This window comes from Curcuma longa, chromosome 10 (genome assembly GCF_044706935.1).
Source record: "Curcuma longa cultivar G26 ecotype Majalengka, Jawa Barat chromosome 10, ITB_CL_G26_1.1, whole genome shotgun sequence".
Lineage (NCBI taxonomy): Eukaryota > Viridiplantae > Streptophyta > Magnoliopsida > Zingiberales > Zingiberaceae > Curcuma > Curcuma longa.
The window spans coordinates 10,974,030-11,000,073 of record NC_133870.1 but is presented as its reverse complement, the minus strand read 5'-3'; the positions used below and the strand labels follow the sequence as shown (position 1 = coordinate 11,000,073).

General features: G+C 37.2%; 1 protein-coding gene across 1 annotated transcript; it reads right to left on the bottom strand.

The window, feature by feature from the left end:
* Positions 1 to 4,035: 4,035 nt before the first annotated feature.
* LOC141835881 (AT-hook motif nuclear-localized protein 11-like) lies at positions 4,036 to 25,286 on the bottom strand. The gene is made up of 6 exons (XM_074723273.1): positions 25,224 to 25,286; positions 24,525 to 25,113; positions 24,020 to 24,087; positions 14,224 to 14,355; positions 4,635 to 4,796; positions 4,036 to 4,454 (listed from the first exon to the last, which is right to left on the bottom strand). The coding sequence occupies exons 2-6, from the start codon at positions 24,985 to 24,987 to the stop codon at positions 4,224 to 4,226; spliced, it is 1,056 nt and encodes a 351-aa protein (XP_074579374.1). The 5' UTR covers positions 24,988 to 25,113; positions 25,224 to 25,286; the 3' UTR covers positions 4,036 to 4,223.
* Between the last annotated feature and the right edge of the window lie 758 nt (positions 25,287 to 26,044).

The following is a 26,044-nucleotide window of genomic DNA, read 5'->3' as shown; positions in this document are numbered from 1 at the left end:
AGAAATGGAATTAGCGATCGGTAATCGATCACCTGATCGATTACCATGTCTTAATCGATCGACCGATCGATTAAGATGTGTGGTAATCGATTGTTGCTTAGGCTTGATCGATTACACGGTTTATAGAGAAAAGAATTACGACGTTTAATCGATGGCGAGATCGATTAAGCCATTTCTTATCGTGTTCAGACTTCTGCTCTGCTCGTTTATGATTTCTGTTACTTCTGATATTGCTTTGCTAATCCATCTCTGAGTTTGCAGATGAAGTTTGAACTCGAATGAAGAACAGGAAGAGTCAAGGTTTGGCTTTCTATTATGGCAGTTTGTCGACCTTTGGTTTTCAGGTAAAAGACACAGGAGACTGAGCTGCACAGGAGGATGATCAGAGTGTGCTGAGAGGAGTGTGGTCCAGCACAGAGGAGAGACCTCAGTGTGGTGCTGGAGAGAGCTCAAATGGCTCAGCAACTGGTTCAATGCAGTGGACTCAGTGACCGTTTGAACAAGCAGAAGGAGGCTAAAAGAAAGAGATGAAGGGGTAGAGAAAGAACAACAACAAACAAGGCTGTGTGTGCTTGTGCTTGCTGTGTGTTCTCTGTTTACTTGCGTTCATTGCTCTTCATTGAAGCTTCTGCTTGAGGCTTTTCTGGTTGTTGAGAAGTTGGTGCAACGGACACATCACAAGTTATAGATCTATATCCTAGTGAGTTTCGATGTTTTGGTGCAAGATGCACTAAGATCAAATACACCTAGGTCTGGTCAGTTTTGACCAAGGGGTGATCCAAACAGGACTTGATGTTTGGATGTGTGGAAGTGAATGAGAAGACAGTGGAAGTCCTGGTGAGTAAAGCTGGGCAAGGGAAAGTCCTAGTTGTAGGCTAGGCAAAGGGAAGTCCTGATTTGGAGGATCAGGCGGAAGTCTTGGCAGAGTCAACGTGCACCAGGCAAAGACCTGGACTTGGTCAGGAGGACCAAGTTGCGGAAGGCTGGACTTGGTCAGGAGGATCAAGTTGCAGCGGAGGACTGGACTGATCAGGAGGATCAGTTGCAGTCAAGTAGAAGAGTGGACTGATCAGGAGGATCAGTTGCATTCCAAGTCCTGGGGGGCAACGACAGAGCCGAGCACAAGTCCAACAAGTCTGGGTGACTTGGTTGGCACAAATTCTCCAGAATGGAGTGGGTTAGACTAACCCAGGATTTCGGGAGAAATCCGAAGTTAGACTCACAAGGTAAAACTAGTTTGGCTTGGTTGTATTCATGCTTGTTTTGCAGGAATCATAATGCAGGGTCAACTTCAAACAGCCATAACTTTTGACTCGGGACTCGAAACGAGGCAAGGTCAGATGCGTTGGAAAGCCCTTTCAGAGATCTACAAAAATGGTCTTTTGAGTTTTCTCGGATTCCGGCTGGAGTCGACTCAGAATGGCACTTGAGTCGACCCAGGCAGCAAGTAACGACAAGAAAGAAGGTTTTTCTGCCAAATCAGCCTGGAGTCGACCCAGATTGGCTTGTGAGTCGACCCAGAGTCAAAGCTTGATCGTCGCTGCCGCCACCGAGACTGGAGTCGACCCAGAATGCGAGTTGAGTCGACTCAGAGGAGATAAGCGAAGAGGAGATAAAGTTCTATCTGCCACGCAGGCTGGAGTCGACCCAGATGGGCTTCTGAGTCGACTCAGGCGGCCTATAAAAGCAGCCTTCGAGCAGCATCCATGATACATCATTCATACATCCTTTTCTCCGACTAGTGCTGCTACCGAACGCGAACAAAGCCAGACGCTTGCAACCGGGGAAGATCCAGGAGGAGTGCGCGGCGCTCGGACTTCCAGATCGGCAACAAGTGCTTGGTTTATTTTTCTTTACTTGTTCTTTCTATACTCATATTGTTTGTATTTCTTGGACTGTAAGACGGGTTGCTCCGCCTCCGAACGTGGTTCGGAAAGGAGACCATTAGTGGACGGGCGCCTCCCGAATTAGGCCTTGGACGTACTAACCCGGGGGGGTTAGGAACCAAGTAAATCCGCGAGTCCTTTTATTGTGTTTCTAACATTTCGCTGCAAGTTTTATAGTTATCGAACGATTTATATGCATATTTGCGTCCATGAGTATAGGCAACCTTTTATAGAGTTGTCAATACTCCGTTTAAGATATGTTCCGAAATACGTATTCTAATTTAGAAAGGTTTCGAAATATGTATTTTTGTTCTGATATACTTATTCTAATTATCCATGTCTTCTGGGATATTTTTCTCTTTCTCTGAAAGAAATAGTCTTAGGGCTTTCTGATCTTGCGGACAAAATCGAATCCCTAGACTCAACTTGAGGCTGAGATTAAGTCAGCGTAAGAGATCAAAGTCGAGACCCGAGGATGAGATAAAGTCAACGCATGAGACCAAGTAGACGCTGAGGTCAGAATCCGAAATTAGGACCCAAGATAAAGAGGTCGGCACATGAGACCGAGCAGACGTCGAGATTGGAACCCGAAGTGGGGACCCAAGACTAATAAGAAATTGACACATGAGGTCAAGCAAAGGTCGAGCTGACACCAAGGTCAGTCCTAGAGGCCGGGTAGACGTCGAGATCGGCCCAAGAGGCCGATGCCGAGGTCGGGACCCGAGGTGAAGTAAAGATCGAGGTCAGGACCTGAGGCTATGATGAGGTCGGCACATGAAATCGAGCAAACACCGAGGTCGGGACCTGAGGCCAAGTAAAGGTTGAGGTCGGGACCCTACGTTGATATTGCTAACAGGCTATTCATCGAGTTTTGTCTGTCCTAATTGCTCCACAATATTGTAGGATCGTTTAGGAACGCTAGAGGGAGGTGAATAGTCGCTTCTTGGCATTTTTACTCTTTATACAAAAAAACCTTTGCATCAATCCGAATTTGCAGCAGAAAAAAATAAAATGTACGTAGTTGGTTTTACTTGGTTCACAACCATAGGCTTGCTACTCCAAGGCCCACGATCAGTGATCATTTTCGATGGATAATCCACTAAATAACTCCCTCGCCTTTTACAAAAGGGAATTAGTCGCTTTTACAAAATCAATTAGGATTAGTAACATGTATAACCTAAAAGCTTTAAGTACAAAAGCAAAAATTAAGTTATCGACAGAATAGTAATAAATGTGTAGAATCTGGTGCAGCTCCTCGGCGTGACGATAGCATTTTGGGTGGAAAAATTTTGTGTAGACGATCATCGTTGAGGCGTATTTAGATGCTTCTAAGGTTCCCCATCGAGACTGCTTATATGGATTGATCCGCGCGTCTAAAAGCCTTTCCAAGCGCCTCCACGTCACCTCGTCGATCCACTTTCGACGCTGACTCAGCATCTTCCAGGCGCCTACATCGGTTCAGGCGCCTGGATGCTGACGTAGAAGTTGCTGGATTAACTTTGACTCCACAACGCCTTATCCAGATCCGGATGCTTGGAACCTTTCCGGGCGCCTGGAGGCTGAGATTTCCCGACCACTGGGACTTTACCACCTCATCTACCTCGCTTTGAAACAAAACAATTGGAATTAGACTCGATCAACCGACCTCAAAGACATTTATTTGATGAGATTTTTCTCCATTTGTATTCCTCTACATTATAATAGCCATCTTAATGGATATTTTAGTTGTCAAGGAGTTAGCTTTGCTATAGTTGTAGGGGACTACAGCTCAAACTTACCTATGTTTGCACCCTTTGCCCTTTGCACAACATTTTATCAGACACAAGGACATAGCTTCAAGAGATGAGTCTTCTTTCAACATTATTTTATCAAAGGTAATATCAATAGAAAATGTGTATATACTTATCTATTATTCGCACATTCATCATATCTAGAAGATTCAAGTCAAGGTCATCATCAATATCAATATCATCACGATAATCACTATCATCACTATCACAATCATCACTTTAGGCTTGTAATACGAATACTTGTAATAAGGATATTGATAAGAAAGTTGTTCGAAAATATTATAATGAAAGACAACATCATGTCGACTGAGACAGAGATATCATGACAACCCTATCACAATCATCACTTTAGGCTTGTAAGTACATCACTTGAGCTAAAAACAACCTTTTCTAGTATCAGATTTGCGATCCTTGGAACTGAAGGCATGTTAAGGAAAAAGTTGTCAGTAGATCTAAGCCCTGCATGTCTCTTTTGCAAGCTTACATCTAACTAATGAACACCAAGTCATTTGCTTGGTAAACAATATGAACAACATTTCAACACAAATCACCCCTGCATCAAGTCAATATCAATGTGAGCATTCCTCGTATCCAAGTGCCTCAACCGAGGCCACGCGCCAATGATTGGAGAAGGGCTAAGGTTTGGATTGGGAAGACCAGCATATGGTGCAGTTTGCTCATCCCCAACATGAAGATCAGCTTCAGGATTTGTTTCATTGCTAGCCTTTGCTTTGTTCTTTGCTTTTGATTTAGTGTAAATGAAACTTCCTACAATTACCTGTAGAATGGAAAACTGTACATCATGCATTGGATTCTCTTTATGCAATCAAGTAAACAGAATCATACTAGGAACAAATAATGGAGACAAACTGCATGGAATCTAGGTTCGTAAACTGTATAAAGACTAAAAAAGGAAAAAGCATCAGTTAAATGAATATTCAAAAACTGCAGGAAAAACCTGTACGGGAGTGGCGGCTATAAGAACTCCTGCTACGCCACCACCAATTATCTGACCATCGGGACTAGAAAGACAGACGCTCAATCCCCCAGTTCTGCTCTGTGATCCGCCATTGTCAGTCCTCATGTATAAACCGGATAAACAAAGAATTTCAAAACGACCCTGACCAAGTTTAAACAACATAAGTTGTGTCTTAGGAAAAAAAACTCAGAAAAATCATATATACACACAGACTGCATAGAATCATATATACACACACAGAGAATAAGACAATTTCAAAGCACAAGCAAATGTATGAAACATCAATATAATCTTGAAGCTCCTACGACAACTAATCAAGATTGTTAACTTTGGAATAATGCAATTTCAAAGCACGAGCAAACTCATGAGACATCAGAAGAATCTTGAAGCTCAAATGGGCAATTAATCAAGACTGTTAACTTCAAATGAAAATTAGTATAGGATTGAAGCAACACCAAACTTAACCCCTCAAATCACTTAAAAGATTTGGGACGAATTCGATGAAGCAAAGGGATAAATATTTCACAAAGATAAATTAAACTTCAACCAGAGAAAAATCTCTCACAAATAGAATCAGAAAATAAATTTATTAACTCAAAATTATCCTCATACATGGGATCCTAATCCCTTTTATAGCCTGACAATAAGTCTCAATCTTTCTAATATAAAAACTAAGTTTATCTCAATGAAATCTATAATTGACTTTTTCTGAAAACCAAACAATTTTTTAAAAACACTCCAAATATTTTCTTAGATATATAACAAAATATAAAATTTTAACAACTTAGAAAATTTTAAAATTTTCAACAATTTTAAATAGAATTTAAACAATTTGACAACGTTAGAGAAAAACTCAACGTCGGATCAATTTTCTACACCTTGTAGTAGCAATGTTTCCTCACTATCCTTTTTCTTTGAATGTCCCATCCAGTAGGCAAAAAATCAGTGCACTTTATTATTTTTTTTGTGCTTTGTTTTTATCATATTCTTGGTCACCCTTTCTAATGAATAAAAAAATTAAATTTGTTATAGGGTGAGAATGTTGTCCCCGTCCCTACCTTCGTTGAAATTATGGGCCATGCAGGTTGCAATACTGAGGATGAATCTGTATAACCTATAATAAATTCTGTAGGATCGTAGAGAGCGCTAGGGGGGGGGGGGGGGGGGGGGGGGGGGGGTAAATAGAGTGCTATCTTTTTAGCGTTTTCCCAGTTTTTGTAAACTTGTTGAATATTTTCATTCGTTCATGAATCAGAGAATGTTGCAACGGAAAATAAGAATTACGAACAAAGTAAGAAGAACACAATCTTTTTACTTGGTTTACAACCACAGGTTGCTACTCCAAGACCCACGATCTTTGATCGTTTACGTATAGGCAATCCACTAATTAACTTATTCCTTACGGAGAGGAGTTATAACGATTTACAAAATAGAATCACGATAAAAACTTTATCGTAGAAATTAAAGCATACAATAAATCGTTACCCAAACCGGAAAATGAGATGAAGCTTGAGGTGCAACTCCAGCGTTACGACGACTTCTAGGGTGATCTTTCGTGCGTAGACTGCCGTTGGGTTGCTATGGAATGCTTTGAATTGATGTCTGGAACCCTACTGTTGAAGCTCTTTTATAAGGCTTTCCAAGCACCTGCATTCCCCCTCCAGGCGCCTCTACGCCGCCGATCCGCCGATCCGCCATCGATGCTACTGACCCGACACTTTTAGTCGCCTGGACTCCCCTTCCAGTCGACTCCGTGCTGACGTGAAGGTTATGCATGAACTTTGACTGTCGCTGCGATTATCCGAACTCGAGTCACCTAGATTCACCTTCCAAGCGCTTGGATCATCCAATCGCCTGGATTCCGGATAAAGTCACCCGGAGTCAAAATTCTCGCCTCTCCAATCTGCATTACAAGTTAGTCCAAAAACAAAAGTAACAGAATTAGATTAACAGTTTTCGAACTGTTAAGTGATCTTAACTTCAGGTTTCCAGTGAAACTCTAGGTTAGACTGACGTCTACTGTTCCACTCCGACCACGCGCCTTTACCCACTCCACTCAAGAGAATTTACCTGATTTGCCAACAAATCCTCCGGACTTGTTGGACTTCCCGCTTAGCCATGATCCTCAACCCCCAAGATTTGCTGCTAGGCTACCGGCCCACCTGACCGCCTAGACTTCCACCAAGCATCTGGTCCTCCCGACCTGTCTAGATTTCTGCTATGTTTCTCGGTCCTCCTGACCTGTCTAGATTTCTGCCATGTTTCCCGGTCCTCTGACCTGCCTAGACTTGCACCTGGTGCACTTGCCTTTACTAAGACTTCTGCCTGATCCTTCAAAGCAGGACTTGCCTTTGCCTAGCCGTAACTAAGACTTGCTTTGCCTAGCCTCAACTAGGATTTTTCCTGTGCTTCCTGTGTTGGGGATCCTATGCGACAAAATTAAAATTGCGCAGCGAAAAATAGGATCCCTTCCGTGATCCATGCGAAAAACTCATACAAGTTAAATCTATGAAATCCAATCCTATCTAATAGGGTATACCTTTGTTGCGTGCCCTTCGCTTATCCCGCTCGTCCAAGGTATGTTGGATCTCTTGCACATTCAAGTGTGCGTGCCTCTATACATATCCACACTAACATTTTGGAGAAGACTTAGGTTGTGCTAGCAACCTCTTGCCTTTGTGGATTTCAGCCAAGAGAGGAGAGGAGAGGAGAAGAATGAACAACCAAGAGTTTTTGCAAGAAAAACTCTTTTATTATACTAATGTCATGAATATCAAAGATTTTTAGACTTTTGGTATTCTTCATCAATGCATGATTAATCTTATTAATCATGCATGATAACTTCCATGCATGATAACTCCCTTTTTCTTCAATGCATGATTAATCCACATTAATCATGCATGATGAATCAAAATCCAACTTGATTTAATTTGAGTCTAACTCAAATTCAACCAATTTGAGTCTAACTCAAGTCTAGGTCATCTTATTCCTTTAGTCAAACTAAAATGAACTCATCTCCAAATAGAGTGTTATTTGTGTGTGACCCAATAGGTTCTTGTAACGTTGACAATATCTCTAAAATCCATTTTAGAAACATAAGCAATGAGCGTCATCTAACAATGCATCATTGCTACCCAAGTGACAAAAATGTCGAGATCCGACATAACCTTCGTGACTATAATAATGTATGACCATGTCCTTCTATCCTCGATATCTAGATTGATCAATGAGGCATAGATCGTGTCATCCTCTTATCAATCTTTATATTTCTTGATCTCCAAATAGACTCACTCAAGCAAATGAGCTCAATATCTCATATTGACTCATTTGAGCATGACCATGCATTTCGTGGTCCTACTCTATCAAGAGGCCGTAAGATATCACTCCCGTTATATGGGAGAGATAGATCTCATCTACATCATTCACATCCCTCTGCATACTTTGTTATATACTCAGCGATCGCCTTTATGGTTCATCCTGTTACAAGTGACGTTTGACGATACCAAAGTACATAACTCCTTATGTAGGGAACCATAGTGACTTCAGGTCTAAGAACTATTCATACCAATAGTTACATGAGAAAGTTTATATAACACTCATATAACGATCCATGAAACTTTCTCATGGCGGGTCAATTCAGTATACATTCTCTAATGTATACTCATGTGTCAACTCGATATCCCATATCCATGACTTATGAGATCAAGTCATCCAGCTGACCCACATGCTAGTCTCAACGCATTAACATCGTCCCTGAATATTAATGTTTGACTAGGAATGATTAAGAGTAGTGTTCTCTACATCATCTCACTATCGATATGGTGTAGATTAGAACTAGCTACTCAAGAACATTATTATACTTAGTTATTTGACACAAATACAAAGTAAGTATAATAACTAAAAACCTTACCTTTATTAATAATAGAATATGATACAAAAATCTCTAGTCAATCATCACATAATTGGCTCTAGGGCTACTACTAACACCCTGCACACTAGATAAGCTTGTCAGTACACAACACACACTTAACTTGAATCTCGTGCCATCATCAAAACTAAGGTTCGATCATCTGGTACTCCCCGCACCAACAAATTCAACATACAAAAACTAATGCTGGAATTGTTCCAGCAAATTAGCATACTCTCTAAAAAATTGATCTATTTAAATAAGCTGGAAAGTTAAACAAACGAGCATCGTAATCAATTATCATCACAATATGACCAAATAAATCAGATATGAGTACCTCTACAAAATTCAAATTCATGAATGCAATATAAAAATTTAGCATATCATTAGGAACTTTATAATAAGCATTAGTCAATACAATTTCATTCCTAGTATCAATAGATATGAATAAGTATGATACAAGAAATGCAATAAATATAAAATATGATACAAGAAACTATAATAGATTATTATAAAATAAAGAAATGCAATAAATATAATACAAGATAATATAATAGATGATAAACAAATTTAAATGTAAGTAAAAGAGGATGCTAATGATGGCATTCTTGTGGATAATGACTACACTAAATGAAACTAAATGGGAAGTATACTTTTCTATAGAAACATTATGATGGTACTTTTTTTGTTTATGAATAATGTAGTAATATGTAAAAAAATTGAGAAAAATTAATTTAATATTAGTAATTTACAATTACTAAAAAATTAAAAAAAACAACTTTTAAAGAGGAAATTTGTTTATACCAAGATAATGGGAGCTTTTGTTGATGTTGGAGTTGTCATGTGTGTAGCTTGTCTAATGGATCCTTGATATTATAATTTTACAATTTGCATTTTTGAATCTCAAATAGATGTCATTTTTTGGCATAGGTGCTGGTTCGAGGGTGCTAAAATTGTCGATAAAGACAAGGCAAGTGGTGGACATCAAAGGTGTACATTAATATTTTTTCTTTCCTTTCTTTTTTGTCTTTTTTTTTGCTTCACTTTTGTTTGACAAATCTCTCTTTTTTAATCACCCTTTTCCCATTGTTGTTTTTTATTGCTTTTTTACTTTTTTAGTGCTAATAAAATTACATATTGAAATGCAAAACACCAAAGTTAGGACCAATTTTAGGGTCTTGTTGGCTTAGTTGTGGTTGGTGTGCGACACCGAGCAAATTCCAGATATGAACCCAACTCATAGAGGTTTTATGGGTAGCTCATGGTTGAGGTTGCTAGAGTGAGGTTGACTAGTAGAGGTAGTGTAGAAAGTGAGCAAGGATCCAAAGAAGAAACGACCTATGCATGTAGTTTTTGTTACATTAATATTGAAGCAATACAATAGGTATAGACAGATATATATAGATAACAGGGTATATGGGCCTTTATGGGCCTTAACAGTTTTGCCAATGGCGAGTTGAAGGGACTGCTAGAGTTGACATCAAGAGCTCGTGTTATAGTTGGCAGGGCGGGTAGAGGCTTCTTGATCCCTCCTTGGTGGTGTCGATTGTGAGTATTAGCGTAGAAGAGAAGATCAACTTGCTTGGCAGATTCTGTAGTGGATCGTGATGATCATGTGCAAACACTCTTATTGAGTGGTGATCTCACACTACGATGTGTGATGAAGAAAAGACAACAAAAGGTGTTTGTAGATATGAGGTGCAAGGCATAAGTGCATTACAACATTGTGGGAGATCGTTAGGAGGAGGGTTTAATGTTTTACTTAGAGGAGATCAAGGGTGGTTGTAGTGACTAGAGAAGGGAAGGTGGCTAAGATATCCTAAGTGAGTGCTTGATTCTTAGCTTTGAATTTGGAGATGGCAAAGATTTATTATGATGTAGTGGTGGTTGACATCAAGCGCCTCGGTGGGCACATTGCACCTTAAGGGCGCCAACAATAAGGTAGATCCGGGGTGATGAGCCAAAATAAAAGCTCATGACTACAGGAGGCAATGCCGGTGAAAGTAGTGTCTGGTGGAGGAAGAATGCTTCGATTTTTTTTCTTTTTTCTTTTGTACTTGTTTCTCTCTCTCTCTCTCTCTCTGCTGCACAATAATAAATTTTCTCATTTTTTGAGTTAATATTACTGCATAAATTTTTTTGAGTGGTAGTGTTGAGGTGGATGAAAACAAGGAATCAATGGTAGTTAAATAATAATAGTGGGACGATGGAGATTACAAACAATGCCAAAGGAGGTGATTGAGGAAGTAATGCATGGAGATGAGGAGAGAGTGCAAGAGTCAATTAGAACAAACCTTAAAGTTGTGTGAAAGCTCATGGATGAAGGTGATGTCGAAGCTTGAGGATAATGTTGATTAGAGGAATAACTAGTACTGAGACGAACCACTACGCTTTGGCTATAATACCAATTGACACAACACCAAATTCAAACCCTTAAATCATCTAGAAAATTGGGACAAAATTAATAAAGTGAAAGATAAATATCCCACGATAAAATAAAATCTCATCCTAGAGGTAAAACTCACAAAGAGAATAAAAGAGGAATTATACTTATGCAGGTAATCCTAGGCCTCTTTTAAGGATAGACAATATGACCCAATCATTGTAAAATATTGACTTGACTTAATTATCCTAATAAAATCTCTAATTGACTTTTTCTTTAAAATAAACAATTTTTTAAAATTATGTAAATATTTTCCTAGAAATATAAACTATAAAATTTTAAATGACTTAGACAATAAAAATCCAAACTATATTAAAGAAAATATCTAAATGTTAAATCTTTGGGTTCAATCTTGATTAGTATAATAACCTCCTCCTAGTAATAACAAATCAATATGAAAATGCTAATGCTTGGTAGCTCAAATGTTTCATTTCCTCTTTCTTTTTTCATTACAGTTAACAAATAAAAATTACTAAATTCAAAGAAAAAGTAATACACAAGAAGTGTGCTCATCCACACATAGATTGACATCTACTTCAAGTATCTACGTTGTAAGACCAAATATTTAATCTACCAACTTATATCTCCAAACCAAGATGCTTCGCAAATGGACAAGAAATTATAGAATGTATTGGCGATAGGAATTAGAAACAGATCTCTTGAGCCATGGCATGGAATTGATAAGGAATAGAATAAGTACTCCAAGGTATATAGGAAATAGCATAGAAATTCTTTACTTTGGCTCATAGAATGAAACGGAATATGCAAGTTTTCTGGTCTCTACTTTTGGTTAATGTTGTAAGCAATAAAGAAGAAATAGTCTCCATGTCACTAAATTATCCATTGGTCAGGTTTGATCCACCTATTCAATATGCATAATTTGCTTGACACACTCAGTTCACTAACTCGTCCAAATGCATTCTGTCATTTTGGATCGCCAAGCCTAACCCACTTAAATCACCTAGAGCACCTGAACCACTTTGCCTGTCTGCATGCTCCATTCAAACTAACCTACTTGACCCACATAATTTATCCCATCCAACCCTCTTGGTTTGTTCACTCTATTTGGCTTGCTCATAATATACATTTTTGAAAAATATAATAAAATAGGTATTTCTATAAGAATGAAATAAAGTAGAAATAATTATTCCTTAGAATGGAGCAAGAAATAAGAAGGGGAGCCTTGACACAACGGTAAAGTTGCAGCCGTGTGACTTGGAGGTCACGAGTTCTAGTTGCGGAAACAACCTCTTGCAAAGTAGGATAAAGCTGTGTACAATAGACTCTTCCTCGAGACTCCGCATTGGCGGGAACTTCGTGCACTGGGCTACCCTCTAATGGAGCAAGAAATAACTAAGAAGAATAATTAAGGAATATCAATACCACAAGGACTATTATTCTATGTTTATTTGTTATCCAAATACAGGAATAAAATTATTCCATATGGGTAATGAAATAGCTACTTTTGTGAACCAAATGCACCCTTAGAGAATCATAATTTTTTAATTTATTTGCATGGAGCTGACTAGCTAATTAATGAAAATCAGGTGAAAGCCAAAAAGCCACATCAAAGCAATAGAAAATTTCAAACTAGCTAATTGACACTAAAAAAACTAGCTAAAATGGTCATTCTTCTTATTCCCTTGCATAAAGGTTAGGTTCCCTCTAAATCCAAGGAGAGAAATGTTCTATTTCAGTATGGATGCTCCATGCCACGCTCAATCTTTACTTCACAATCAGTTGAGTATAGTGTAGCTACAAAAAATTCTTCTAGCATCTCTTTGCATTTCTAGTACTACATGATGGCACAGCTAACACTTTCAGTACCTTGCTGATGTTGCACAACTTGAGTTCAAACCACATATGTTCGTCACTCAGGCAGAGTTTATTAGATCTTTTGTCCCTAAAAAAGGATTATCCAATATGATATAATTTGATTATTTTTTACTTTCAACCAAAATTAAAATTAGTGTACATCTTATCAAAAAGGGAAAAAAAATGTCAAATAGATAGTTTGAGTTTGAATAAATTAGGCAGGCTACAATTTTCTCAAAAGCTAAAACTATATATTAGAATATCATGAAGTATACGAAAAACTCTCTCTACTTTAGTGACTCCCTAAAAGAATAAACAATTGAAATCATGGATTAAAATTTCGACCCATTTCGCCTGATACATCTTGTTCCGCCAGCAGACTGGCACGACATAGGTGGTTCCGATCGAAATACTGTCCGGAGGCATCGCCCAGGCCCGACGATGCCTGCGGAAGCGTCGCACGGGCCACGCGTGCTCGTTGTCATGCGGGCCGCACGTTCTCGCGGTCGCACGGAACGACAACGAACAAGATGGGCGACCGGAGCCATCACCCAAGCCCCGCAACGCCCGACGCCTCTGGATGCGTTGTGTGGGTCGCGCGTGCTCGCGGTCGCACAATCGTGCGAAACAACGTCGAAGAGGATGGGCGACCAGAGCCGTCACCAGAACCCGGCACGACACCTACAGAAGCGTCACGCGGGTCGTGCGTGCTCGCGATCGCGCTGGCAGCGCATTCTCGCAATCACGTGGAACGACATCAAAGGTGGGCGATGGATTTTTAATAACTTAGGTTTTAATAAATACTTATGTTAATAATTTTAATCAACTCCTAATTATGATTGGGATAATTTAAATAAGTTTAATTAAAGCCTAATAAAATTATCCTATTAATTTAATATATATAATTATTTTATTATTATTAAATATTTAGATTAAATTTTTTATTTTTAATTAATATATTTTATATTTAAAAAATGTCGAAACTATATCAGCACGGTACGATATGGTAACGAAACCGTATCGTTCCGATTCGGAACCGAAATCTCAGGACGGCTCGAAATTTTTAACCTTGATTGAAACTATTGACAAAGAAGTCCTACGTTGGAACCGGTCCATTTATAGAACTAGGTGAAGATGGTTTTGCAACCCATCCTAGTTATGGATACAAGAGTTTAAACTATTAATTGGTTCTTAGACTTCCTATCATTACTATTAAAATTGTACACCACTGTAATTCTAAGACGTTAAATACAAGTACCTATAAACTATCAAGGTACAATAAACATAAAATTTCCAAAGTTCTAAAACAAAAATAAATGTCCTACATAATTCAACCGTATAACAATTTAAAAAATATGGCAACTATAACAATTTAAAAAATATGGCAACAGAGAATTCTGAACCTCATAAGTCACAGTGCCACTAGAAGATGTAGATTGTCCAAGGGTCACAGTAGACACAACACCATTTGCCGAAAGGATACATACAACCCTTGGTCCCTGCTGTGAAAATGACATTATCTTTGTGGCAATGTCCTGGACAGTGTATCTCATATTAGCATAATATATTATCAGTATCCAGCAATTCAAGCACAATATAAATATGCCAAGTTGGTCAAAGCAGGAAAAAACCATGCAACACAATCAAGCTTAGGCATGGTTGGGTTTATCAATTTGGTCAGAAAAATGAAAACAAATTGAAATATTTTAATTAAAAAAATCAAACTTAAACTGATTCAAAACTGTCTCAATTTGGTTTCAAAGTGAACCAAAAATTTCAAATTAGGTTTGATTCAAAACTGTTTATTGAAAAATGAATATATTGACTAAAAACTGATAATTGAGAAAGATTCGTTTTGAGAATAACTATAAAGATTATCATAATTTAGAATTTATATTGATTATTGAATAACACGAAAATATCACCAAGAAATCACAATAATGAACATACTAATTTATCTATACATACATGTACTTATTATAAGACTTTATGGTTCAATTCAATGGTTGTATAGATTCAAATTGAAACTGATAATTTTACATAGTATGCAAATTGAAAACAAACTGAGAAATCAAAATTTTCAAATTAGATTGATTTTGTTTATCAGTTTTAAATTATAGATGTCCACCCGCTTAGATGTGCAAATATAATGTAGGAGGAAACTTTTCCATTAGCCAAGCAATTTTCAAACTGTTGCAATATTTGTCATAAATTGGCGAGTAGACTAGCAATGCCAGATTGTGTGTGTAATAAGTTGAAAGGGATGAGTTTTAATCTAACATGAAGAAATTAGATTCACGTACTGAAATTAATAGGTTAACCACATAGTCCCCAATGTTTGATTTGATATATATAAATTCAACAAATAAGTTTCTTATTAGTTCAATTGGGAAATTTCTTTAGGTGTACACCTTGTAAATACAAATTTCAATTCAATGCTAGCCTTTGAACCTCAACGGTGTTGTTGTTGGGTTCTGAAACATATTAGATTTAATAGGCTCGGTATGTCCCAAGTGCCAAATAAAGATCATTTTAGAGTTTTTTGGATGATATTTAAAATAATTAGATATTGTGACAACTAGAGTTGCAAATTTATCATTGGTTGAGTGTTAGGTTGCAGGAAGCCAAAAACAACTTTGGGCAAAAATCAAAAGGGCCCCTTAATTTATCAAAATCATCAAAAAGGCACCCCTTTTCCAAAAAAAAAAAGTCAAGGGTGCCCCACCATATTTCTCATACGGAAAATACAAACATTATTGTAGTAGCTACGAAGTAGCTGCTACAAAGTACAACATCTATAGCTGCTGCAATGTGTAAAAATAAATTAATTCAACTTGGTAAAAAATCTATACATAGATCACTTTATATAAAAAAATATTTATCAAATTAGTCAAAATTGTTAAACCCAAGAATTAAAGTCTCGTGTCATGCCAGTTGGCACGTATAGAATTTTTCGTTCCATCCACCGACCGATACAACACTAGATTCGACACAAAGCCAAAGAGAAGAAGAGAGATTTTACCGACGACGACAGAAAGGTGAAGCGAGGTTTCTTCTCGCTAAAACTCTAGCAGACTCCAACAAGTCGTGGTGATTTCTTCAGCGAAGCAAGGTCGCGATGGCCTTACAACTACCTCGCTTAACTGTGAGACCTTCGTGAGCCCACAACGACCTCGCAGCCAAGCGAGGCCTCTATGAGCTTCACAGTGGCCTTGCAACGGCCAAGCGAGGTCTGGTGACCTCTCCTTGCCTTGCTTAACTGCGAGGAAGTCTGTGAGGCAGCTGCAACTCATAGAGAGCCCGCAACTTACGATCCTTTTTTTTTCTCTTCCTCCTTTCTTTTTTAATCTCATTCCTTTTATTTTATTTAATTTTATTTGTTATTAATTACTTTCCTTTCCTACTAATTTCTTTCCCCTCTCTTCTTTTCCCTTCTCCTTTTGGCTTTGTTTCTTTTTTTTCCTTCCTTTTTCTACTAATTGATTACTTTCTCCTTTCATATTTATTTTCTTCCTACTAATTATTTTCTTTTTTTTTCTATTTTTTTTCTCTTTCACTAACCTTTTCTCTTTCTCTTTATTTTATTTGTCTTCATTTCCTCTTTCATTTATTAATTTTATTTATTTACGTTCCTTTTTGTTTCCCTTAATTTACAAGAATCTTTTCTTTTCCTTTTTAGACTAAAATTTTTTTCCATAAAGATTAAAAAAATAATAATAAAAATTAATTTTATAAAATACAGTATTATTTTAATTAAATTTTGAACCAAATTATTCTTAATCTTAAAATATAATATAATATAATTCTTAATCTCATACTACATTTTATATTTAAAAAGTACCGAAACTGTATCAGCACGATATAATAAGATATAGAAATTGTTTTGTTTCGATTATAAATTGAAACTTCAATACAACTCGATATTTTAAACCTTGGCTCAAACTTCATCAAAATCATTTCGACATGTTGAAATTCATTGTAAAAATTTTGTAGCAACCAATTAATCATTGTTACAATAGTTTTATGTTGAATTTGATTATGTTGAAGCGATTTTGATTAAGTTTAAACAATTTTAACCAAGTTAGTAAAAAAAGTTAATATAAAAGTGTTCTATGTATAGATTTTTTGACCAAGTTGAATTTATTTATTTTTACATATTATAGCAGTCACACTATAGATGCTACACATTGTAGCAACTACTCATAGATGCTACACATTGTAGCAGTTATTCCATAGCTGCTACAACAATGTTGGAATAAGAGTATCTCTTGTATAAGAAATATAGTGGGGCACCCTTTTGGCTGTTTTTGAAAAAGGGGCGCCCTTTTAATTTTTGTCCAAAAACTTTTAGAAAAGAAGATTTATTTAGTGCCTAATGAGCATTAGAGGTGAGTTTTATTTTACTTTTTTCCCATCAATGTTTATAGAGGAATTTATGAGTAGTAGACTTGTTTAGTCTTTATTGTTCTTTTGCTTGCAAATTATATGGACTTAGTTTCTTTTTGTATATTTAGGCTTATGTCAAACCAAGTTAATTTCTCTTATACATTTCTATGCGGTTGTGCCACTCAAGCAAAATAAAGAAAGATTCCACCACATGACCTAAAGGTCATTCCATATTCTAGAGGTACCAATTTTGGATTTGCATGTGTGTATTTTAAGCTAACGAATTCTAGTAAATGGTGCCAGAGTAGTGTCCTCATCTAGTGGTACATTGGCACTTATGATCCCGACAATTAATATTGAAATCAAAGTTGCCAAATCTTGGAGTAGCATATTGTAATGGGTAGAATTGTTAGCACAAGTGAGACACAAGTTTTCTAATTAAGGATGGATTTAGAAGTCAGTGGATGATTCAGTTCCTCATTTTTAGCAGTTTAGAATATAAATTTGTTAATACAACAAGGTTAGTGGGTACTCTACTTGGATAAGAGAAGAGCAAGCCATTAGATATCATATAGACTATTAAGAGATGATAGAGGCAAAAAGGGTCACTTTCATCATATCACATTTTGCAGATAATCATTTATATAATGGCTAGTGAGACTACAAAACAATCATGCTACATCACAAGCAACTTGATACATTTCAGGAGTCTGTGAATCAATTAGCCAAGATTGGAGAGAATATCTCAAATGGCGACTTAGCATAAATATCCATTGCATATGCCTGGTTCATTCAATTCTTTTGTAGAAACTCTTAGTTGGCAGGAGAAGTGACGGGGCAAGAGAGGTGGTGACTTTATAGGAGATGATAAATGATGTTATTGGATATGTTATTACAAAGGAGAATTATTGTTTCAAATGGGAATGAGAGTGCACTAGTCACTCAAAGCGGGGCACTAAGAGAGAGTCTTAGGGAAATGAACTCAACAATGTAGATCTAGTTACAAATTCAAATCTTTAAAGGATGTTTAGTACTATGAGTACAAAGTATATAATCACATCAAAAGTGAAGACACTGTTCAAGAAGAAGACACAGAGAGACTCATAGTATTGGATAGATAATCGAGGCTAGGGACATTTTTGCTCTAGCCATCTCAAAGGAGCTAATACACCTTCTACAACCTCTTTTGCAACAATGCAACTTATATAATACATATTTATATAAAGGGGAATTGTTTCATACTTTTAATGTGAAGGTGAAGGGGCTCAGATCTTTAGTTCAGTCATACTCAATTTATGTAGTAGAGAGAAATATAAACTGGGGAAGGTGGCTTGTGTTCTAAAGATGAGAAGGAATCTCTAAGTTGGCTAAACTTAATGGGTACCGCAAGGCAACTAATGGTGTTCAAGGGCCTCTCATGGTACGTGGTTCCACATGAAGATAAAATCGGAAAAAGACATGCATTGCCTAGAGACAATTTGAGGAAACATGAGACGATTATGTGCTTGAGTAGCACCAAGGTTTAAAATCTCGAGCTATGCTAAAGTTCCAGTCTTTGACTCAAACCGTATTATTTCAGTATTATGCCGACGTTCCAATGCATTGTGGCGGTGATGGATTGGATGTTGAAGGAGGAAGGAGATGAAACACATGAAGGAGACATTTTGTGCCGAGGGGTATCGAATTTCGATAATTTATCGGAATAATACGTTTCGATTGTTTCACCCGACATGGTACAATATTTCAAACCATGAATGACACTGTATCTCAAGACATTAGACATTCAAAAGAGCATATCTTCTAGTTAGAAAATGTCCATACATGATTTAGCAACGCTAATTGATTAGTTTGTCTCGACCTAGGTGAAGTTAAATATATAGTTCAAATATCTTTGATGTATAAATTGGTGAAGTAGGCCAAGAGGTGCAGGACCAGTCTAAAGTATCACCTTAGAGTTTCAAATGAAGTAGTGAAGCAAGAGGTCACCAAGGTGGAGATTATTGGCTTTAATAATATATAGCCTAAGTGTAAAAAAAGAATCCTATTTTAAGTTTTATTAGATGATTTTGTGCATGGTTTTATATGGTGTTCCTGAAACCATGAATTTCTCACTAGTAGAGTGTCTTGGAGGCTAAGAGATGTTACAGGGAGCATGTAAAGGTTGTGGGAGTCTATAGGTTTAAGAAAAGGTGAAGTTTTCAATATTCTTTAATGTTGAAAGAAGAGTCTAAGAAACATTAAGAGGTTTCTCATATAAGGTGTGGGTAATAGGTTTTTGGAGTATTTATTATACTTCTATTCATATATTATATTGTCTTTGTGTGCATAGGCTTACATCAAATATCGCTAATTGTTTTAGTATTTCTTTGTATTTTTGTTATTCAACCAAGGTAGACAATGGGTCAACCACGTGGCCTTATAGTGGAGGTTATTCCTCATTTTAAAAGTATTGTTTTCAAATCTACAAGCATGCGGTTTGAGATAGCATATAGCAAGTGATGCTAGAATGGTGTCCAAGTCATCCAATGATATTAGAGACAACTTGTCCAAAAAATTGTCAAAAAACAAAAAAAAATACAGATAGATTTCAATTGCTTTACAAACTTAAGTTTACATTTCTATTTATAAGTCCAAGAACTTATACCATGATCCATACTACTTCCAACAAACTAGAAACCATATAGTCTATATCTACTTCCAAAAGGTGAAAATGAGCTTGAGTTTATCAAAGAGTCAAAACTTCTCATTTACAATAGCATATCACTAGATCTCTAATGTAGTAAAATTAGTATAAAATGTGCTTGCTCCTCCCATAAATCATTAAATTCTTGGCTAGGGCAATTTTTGACATGTTATTGTACCTAATGGTGATTGAACACACCTATTTGTGATGTAACACAACAAGCATCTCTTGTAAACAAATAATTTGGGTTGTAGAATATGATGTTACTATATATATATATATATATATATATATATACTATATACATATATATATATATATCATATATATCATATCTGTATTGACGGACGGCTCGCGGAAATGAGTTGCGCAGTATATCATATCTGTATATATATATATATATATATATATATATATATATATATATATATATATATACTTTATGGTGAATAAGGCAATCAAGTCCATGTTGCTTATTCAATGACTAAAAAAAAGAAATTTTTGAGCCCAAGGAAAATAATAACATGTTGTACTCTTTCTTTCTCCTATATCACCTCCCAAATCATTTTAGTATAGCCCACCAACTGAAAGTCATTAAAGTAATGTGGAAATTATCTTTTAGTATACCTTGAAATGCTCTTTGCAACTCATGAATATGACTATGGAGGGAACGCTATAAGCCTGCTAACAACCCCAATAATGTCTCACCTACTTGAAGTCAAGTTTTATAGACTACTTACAAGCCATTTGTAATATGTCAGATAAACATCTCCACCCTTACCATTTGCAACCAACTTCTCCCTCTCTTACATTAGAGTACAAATCAAGTATATGAAGCCATATTGAAATTTTCAATTAAATCCTTAGCATATTTATGTTGAGAAACAAAGATTTGCATATCAAATTGAATAACTTTGATGCCAAAGAAGAGATGAGCCCAATATCTACCATTTTGAATTCTTGTCTACTAAGAAGTCTTGAATTTGTTGGTTGTTCCTAGTGAAAATTAGATCAACACTTAAGCACACAATAAACATCTCACTTTTGAACTAACTTTAACATACAAAGTATTTTCACACAAAGATGAGTGAAGCAAGGAAATATATATCAATACAAGCCTATCTTGATTTAGGTGCTTGCCTAAGGTCATAAAGAACTCTCTTTAATTTGTAGACCAAATTCTCTTATCCCTTCATATACCCATTAGGTTGATCAACATAAAATCTTTGAGCTGCTAATGAAAAGTGTAGACAAACAATGTCCAAATAAGCATCTGGAGAAAAAGCTTCAAAATAGTCAATCCTCTTAACTATCAATTTCCCTACATAGTTTTATAAACCCATTTCACAATGATCGACATCTTCCCTTACAAAAGAGGAGTTATCTCCCAAGTGCCATTTTTCTTAATTGCTTGTATCTCATTATCCATTTGCACAAATTCACCCACCTTCTCAAGAAGCTTCCAGAATGATTTGGCAGTGAAAGATGCAAAGGGAGCAAATTTAATAATCTCATCGTCAGATGTATTATAGTCTTGGTCAACACACAATATAATAAATGAGATGGTAAAACTCTTTTCTCAATGATGGCGTGAGGAGGTTGCAATAGTCAAAGGATTCATTTCACCATCTTGTAGTGGTTGAACCATTGAGATGATGCTTCTATCCAATTGATCATCTTCTTCATAAAGAAATCAAAATGCTTCCTTTGCTCTATGCTCTAACTACACTTGCCTTGCCCATCAAAAGTGATATCATGGGTAATAATAACCTTAGTTGTCATAGGATTAGACAATTGATACACCTTAATTACATCAATGTAAGCAACAAAATTACATTCTTACTTCTATCATTAAGCTTCTTGCAAAGCTTATTGGATATGGGCATAAGTAATACCCAAGCACGCAAAGATGTGCAATTGAACGTGTTTGACCATCCATACCTAAAAAGGAATCTTGCACTCAAGATCTTTTGTTGAACAAATGTTCATCAAATACCCTGCACAATTAACTACATCAACCCAAAATTGTTTCAGCGTGTGCTTCCTACATAGCATATAATAAACTATATCAACAATTGTACAATTCTTTCTTTTTGCAATCATGATCTATTGAGACATGTATCTTGTTGTCATTTGATGCTTTTTGTTAATCGGTTTAAAGAAGTTTTACCCACCAAATATTTTGTACCACAACCAAATATGAAATGTCCTTATCTTCTACCCGCTTTGTTTCTCTACATAAGCCATTAACTTTTCGAAAGCATCAATAGCATCTATTTTAAGAAGTAAAACCATGGCTAACCTGAAAGGAAGGCGTCCCTACATTTCTTATCACCACATGTTTCCTGGTCTCCTTTACAGCAGAGATTTCTGGCATCATCATCATCATTTGCTTGTAAATCAATAGTTTTAAGCTATTGAAATTCACATGCCTAAAGTGCATGTGCCAATCCATGAGAGTCTTGAGCGGAAGCAATAAAACATAGACTAGCATACTTGATATGTAATAGAAAAGGTTGATTAGGCACCAATTTTACCTTGCAATCACCTAGTTGACTGTCAATGATTATACCCAAGCCATCATTGATCTCCATGTAATAGCCTCACTCTAATAATTCTCCTATGATTAGAAGATTCTCAACAAGACCAGGAACACATTACCCATAATAAATATGCTGATCTGACCCATCCATTGTCCTTTGGTTATTTGTCTTTTTTCCATGATAGGAGCTTTGCATTGTCTCCAAACTTCACCTTGTTTAGGTCATCTAGACAACTACTTGCCACGCATATAATTTATTGCAACATGTGTCCAAGAATGAGACATCATTCTGATCTTCAATGTTGCATCACATGTGAAAATTAGAGCCTTGTTTAGGTCATCATCAAATCTTGCTACATTAGCAAGGTGAAGTGAGAATGACTTGCATTGAAACATATAATGACCTTTTCTTTTGCAATTATAGTATTGAATATGAAACATAACTTTCAATCTTTGACCTTATTCTTCAGCTCTTCTTGCCTTTGAGATTTAGAATCACCATTTTCTGATGGGAGTTGGAAGAACCTCTCTTCTAATATTTCATTAAGTGACTATGAAAAAACTCCATTTCAGATTTCTGCCATGGATGCTGCTCATGAACTTGCAGAGATCCCATGACTTTTTCAATAGATAAGTAAGAAAGATCTTGAGACTCTTGATGTTACAATATACTCAAACTGCAACTTCAGTGTTGTAACTCTGAACCCTCTCATGCTCTTGTATGTTTTTACAAGATCTCCCCAGGCTTCCTTTACAGTTTTTGCATTAAAAATGGAAGTAACTATCTCATGAAAGATGTAAAATAGTGTCTTATGATTTCCTTTCAAAGTCTTTTTCTATTCTTGGGTCAAAAGACCAAGCCCAAGTTGCAGCAGCTCCAGATGAAGGGATAATAGGGGTATTAAGAAAAGGGTTTTTCCAAGGACCGTTTTGGGGGCCAAAAGGCATTATCAGCTTCTCAAATCTTTCTTTCATTTTCTCAACTAGTTCTTGGAATCCAAATAATAACTCAATCTATATCTTCTGATACTAAAACTTCTTCCTCCTAAACTTCAAGATTGGAGGTTGGACCATACACATCCCAACACCCCTCGAATAAGATATCAAATGTTGGAGAAACAAGATAGCTTTCTATTGTATGAAAAAAAATTGAGGTTACTATTGTATAGAGTCATATCTTAAATGCTAAATGTTACTTTCAAGAAAATGAAATCACCTACTTCCAAGAAACTAGATACCAGAGTCACATTACTTCCAAGGAACTAGAAACCAAGGAGTCTACATCTACTTCCAAAAAGCCAAAATGAGCTTCAATTTTTTCAAGGAGACATTTTCTCAATTTGCAATGAATGTGCTTATGTGCTTCGCAATGATTAAGTGAATTATTGCTAAAAAAGGAGGATGTTTTGAGATACCTTGGTAGCATTCCAAATTAAAGAAAGGAAAAAAAAAAACCAATGACATTACATTGTTAGAGTAACACAAAATAGCCTAAGCATGAATATCATTTAGAACCTTAAGATAATGGAAATGTGGAAAGAAACTATAGTTCCTTTTTTTGAGTAAACAAGACCAGGGAGATACATACTTCTCCAACTGCAATGGTAATGACATGTGGAGTAAAGCCCATGCCTGCTGAGCCAGAGACCCAGTCACCTGTTGCAATCCAATTTCAGAATCTAATTTCCCAGTTTGTGGTACCAAATGAACTCAGCAAGAATTAAACCAACATGTTAGTGAAAACACAGCGACAAGAAAAATATTCAAATGGTGACTTTCAAATTTCAACTTAACCATTAGACTATCTACCAATTAAAAAGAGGCAATCATGTTCTGCTTTTTAAAAGCAAAAAAAAACAAAATATAGTTTATAGTAACAAGTCCTACTGTACTTTGCATTAATATAAAAGATGAAGACACCGATCGAATGCTTTTTTATAGCTTGCACCTATGCAATTAAGATTCACATAGCTATTTACACTGATATAGTTCATTGTCGTAGAAATTTAAGCTTCAGAGATCAAGTCAACAGGCACACCATATTCCAAATTGTTGAGAGATAATTCATCACAAAAAAATCATGAGATACTCACCAAGAGATGCTAAAATTTGCTTCCTCCCAGTGCCCAGCGGCCGCCCTCTCCCTCGCTTCTGCATAGGAGCTCCAGAACCCGAGCCTGACCCAGACCCGATCACAGAGCCAGCGGGAGCGGAGGTGGAAATAGGCGAGAGTGCCAAAGCAACACTCCCTTCCGACCCATACTTTCTAGGGCGTCCTCTCTTCCTCTTCACTGGCTCCACCTGGCTCACACCTTCGCCAAGTCTACCGCCACCATGGGACGAAACCGCAATCGGAGACGCCACCTGAAACGCCGCCGAGTCAACGCCGGAGGGAGGCACCGCTGGACTGGTGCCGAGGTTCGGCACGGACCGGACCCCGGGCTGTGCTGTCAAATGCAATCCAGGCTGCGAGCCAACGATAGAGCCGGGGATTCCTCTATGAGCTATGTAGTACGAGGCCGCGCCAGACAAATCCATAGCATCTCTCCCATCCATACATGAACCGTAAAAGGAGCAAGTGTCCCCGACTAAAAACCTCACCAAAACACCACTATGTCTGAGTCTTCTTGTTCAATCGATCAAGCAACGGCGAGACCTCAAGTCGAATCGTAGCTCAACTAACTGAAAGGAATGGAGAAAAGCCAGAGGGCAAAGTGAGCAAAATCCCACATTCATGTTCATCTATCTGCCCTCTCTAACACTGTAGGGAGAAGGAAAGGCAGGAGTGGTACCTCCAGAGTCGAGGACGAGAAGCAATACGCTTCTTCTGGACGAATGGCGAAACCTGACCAATACGCTTCGCTAGGGTTTTGAGATGCGCGTCAGAGGAGGAAGAGGCGTAACTAAGGCCCCAAGCCTAACTTCAATACCTTTCCTCGCCTTCGCCTTCGCCTTCGCCTGACCTCAAACTCTTCTCTGCCTGCAAACGTCCAACGATGACAGAGCTGAATTAGGTCTCAGATCGGCCGCAGAGGAGGTAAACAACAATTCCGATGAACTCCGACAAAGTAAGGAGGAGGAGCAGGAAGAAGAAAGCAGCCAATGCCGTTCTATTTCACGATCAAGAGCGAGCAGTGCGCTCGTAGACAGTACGGTGACGACACGATAATTACAAAATCTTCTTTTTTAAAAAAATTAATAAATCAATAAATAAAAAGAGAAAATAACATTATATGCGATATTATCCGCAGAAAATAGCGATTGGTGCTCGTCGTCTTTCTGGTCCGTTCCCAGACATCTGAGGCTCCTCACCACGTGGGTCCCTCAAGTCCATCATTCCTAGGTGGACAACCGAAGAAAACCCACTAACTACTTACTCGACATCAATACCCACGGGTCAAACAGCCGGGCCCATGTCACCCCCAATTACTCTCCATTTCAATGCGGGTAAGGAAAAAATGTATCCTGGCCACCACTGTCTACTTGATAGGGCCAATCAAACTTCGGATATTGATTTGATCCGTCCTTACTATATTACAAAAGATAACGTGTAAAAATTAAAAGGGTCCATTTTAACAAAATAGTCAAACAGTACTCAATTTTTTATGAGTAA

Bases quoted from the DNA above. Each gene is read 5' to 3' on its own strand.
- LOC141835881 (XM_074723273.1), bottom strand. From the start codon at position 24,987: ATGGATGGGAGAGATGCTATGGATTTGTCTGGCGCGGCCTCGTACTAC. The intron at 4,797-14,223 runs GTTCAGAATTCT...AAACTTGGTCAG, and splicing joins GTGGCACTGTGACTTATGAG to GGTCGTTTTGAAATTCTTTG. The intron at 4,455-4,634 runs GTTTTTCCTGCA...TCCATTCTACAG, and splicing joins TAGCCGCCACTCCCGTACAG to GTAATTGTAGGAAGTTTCAT.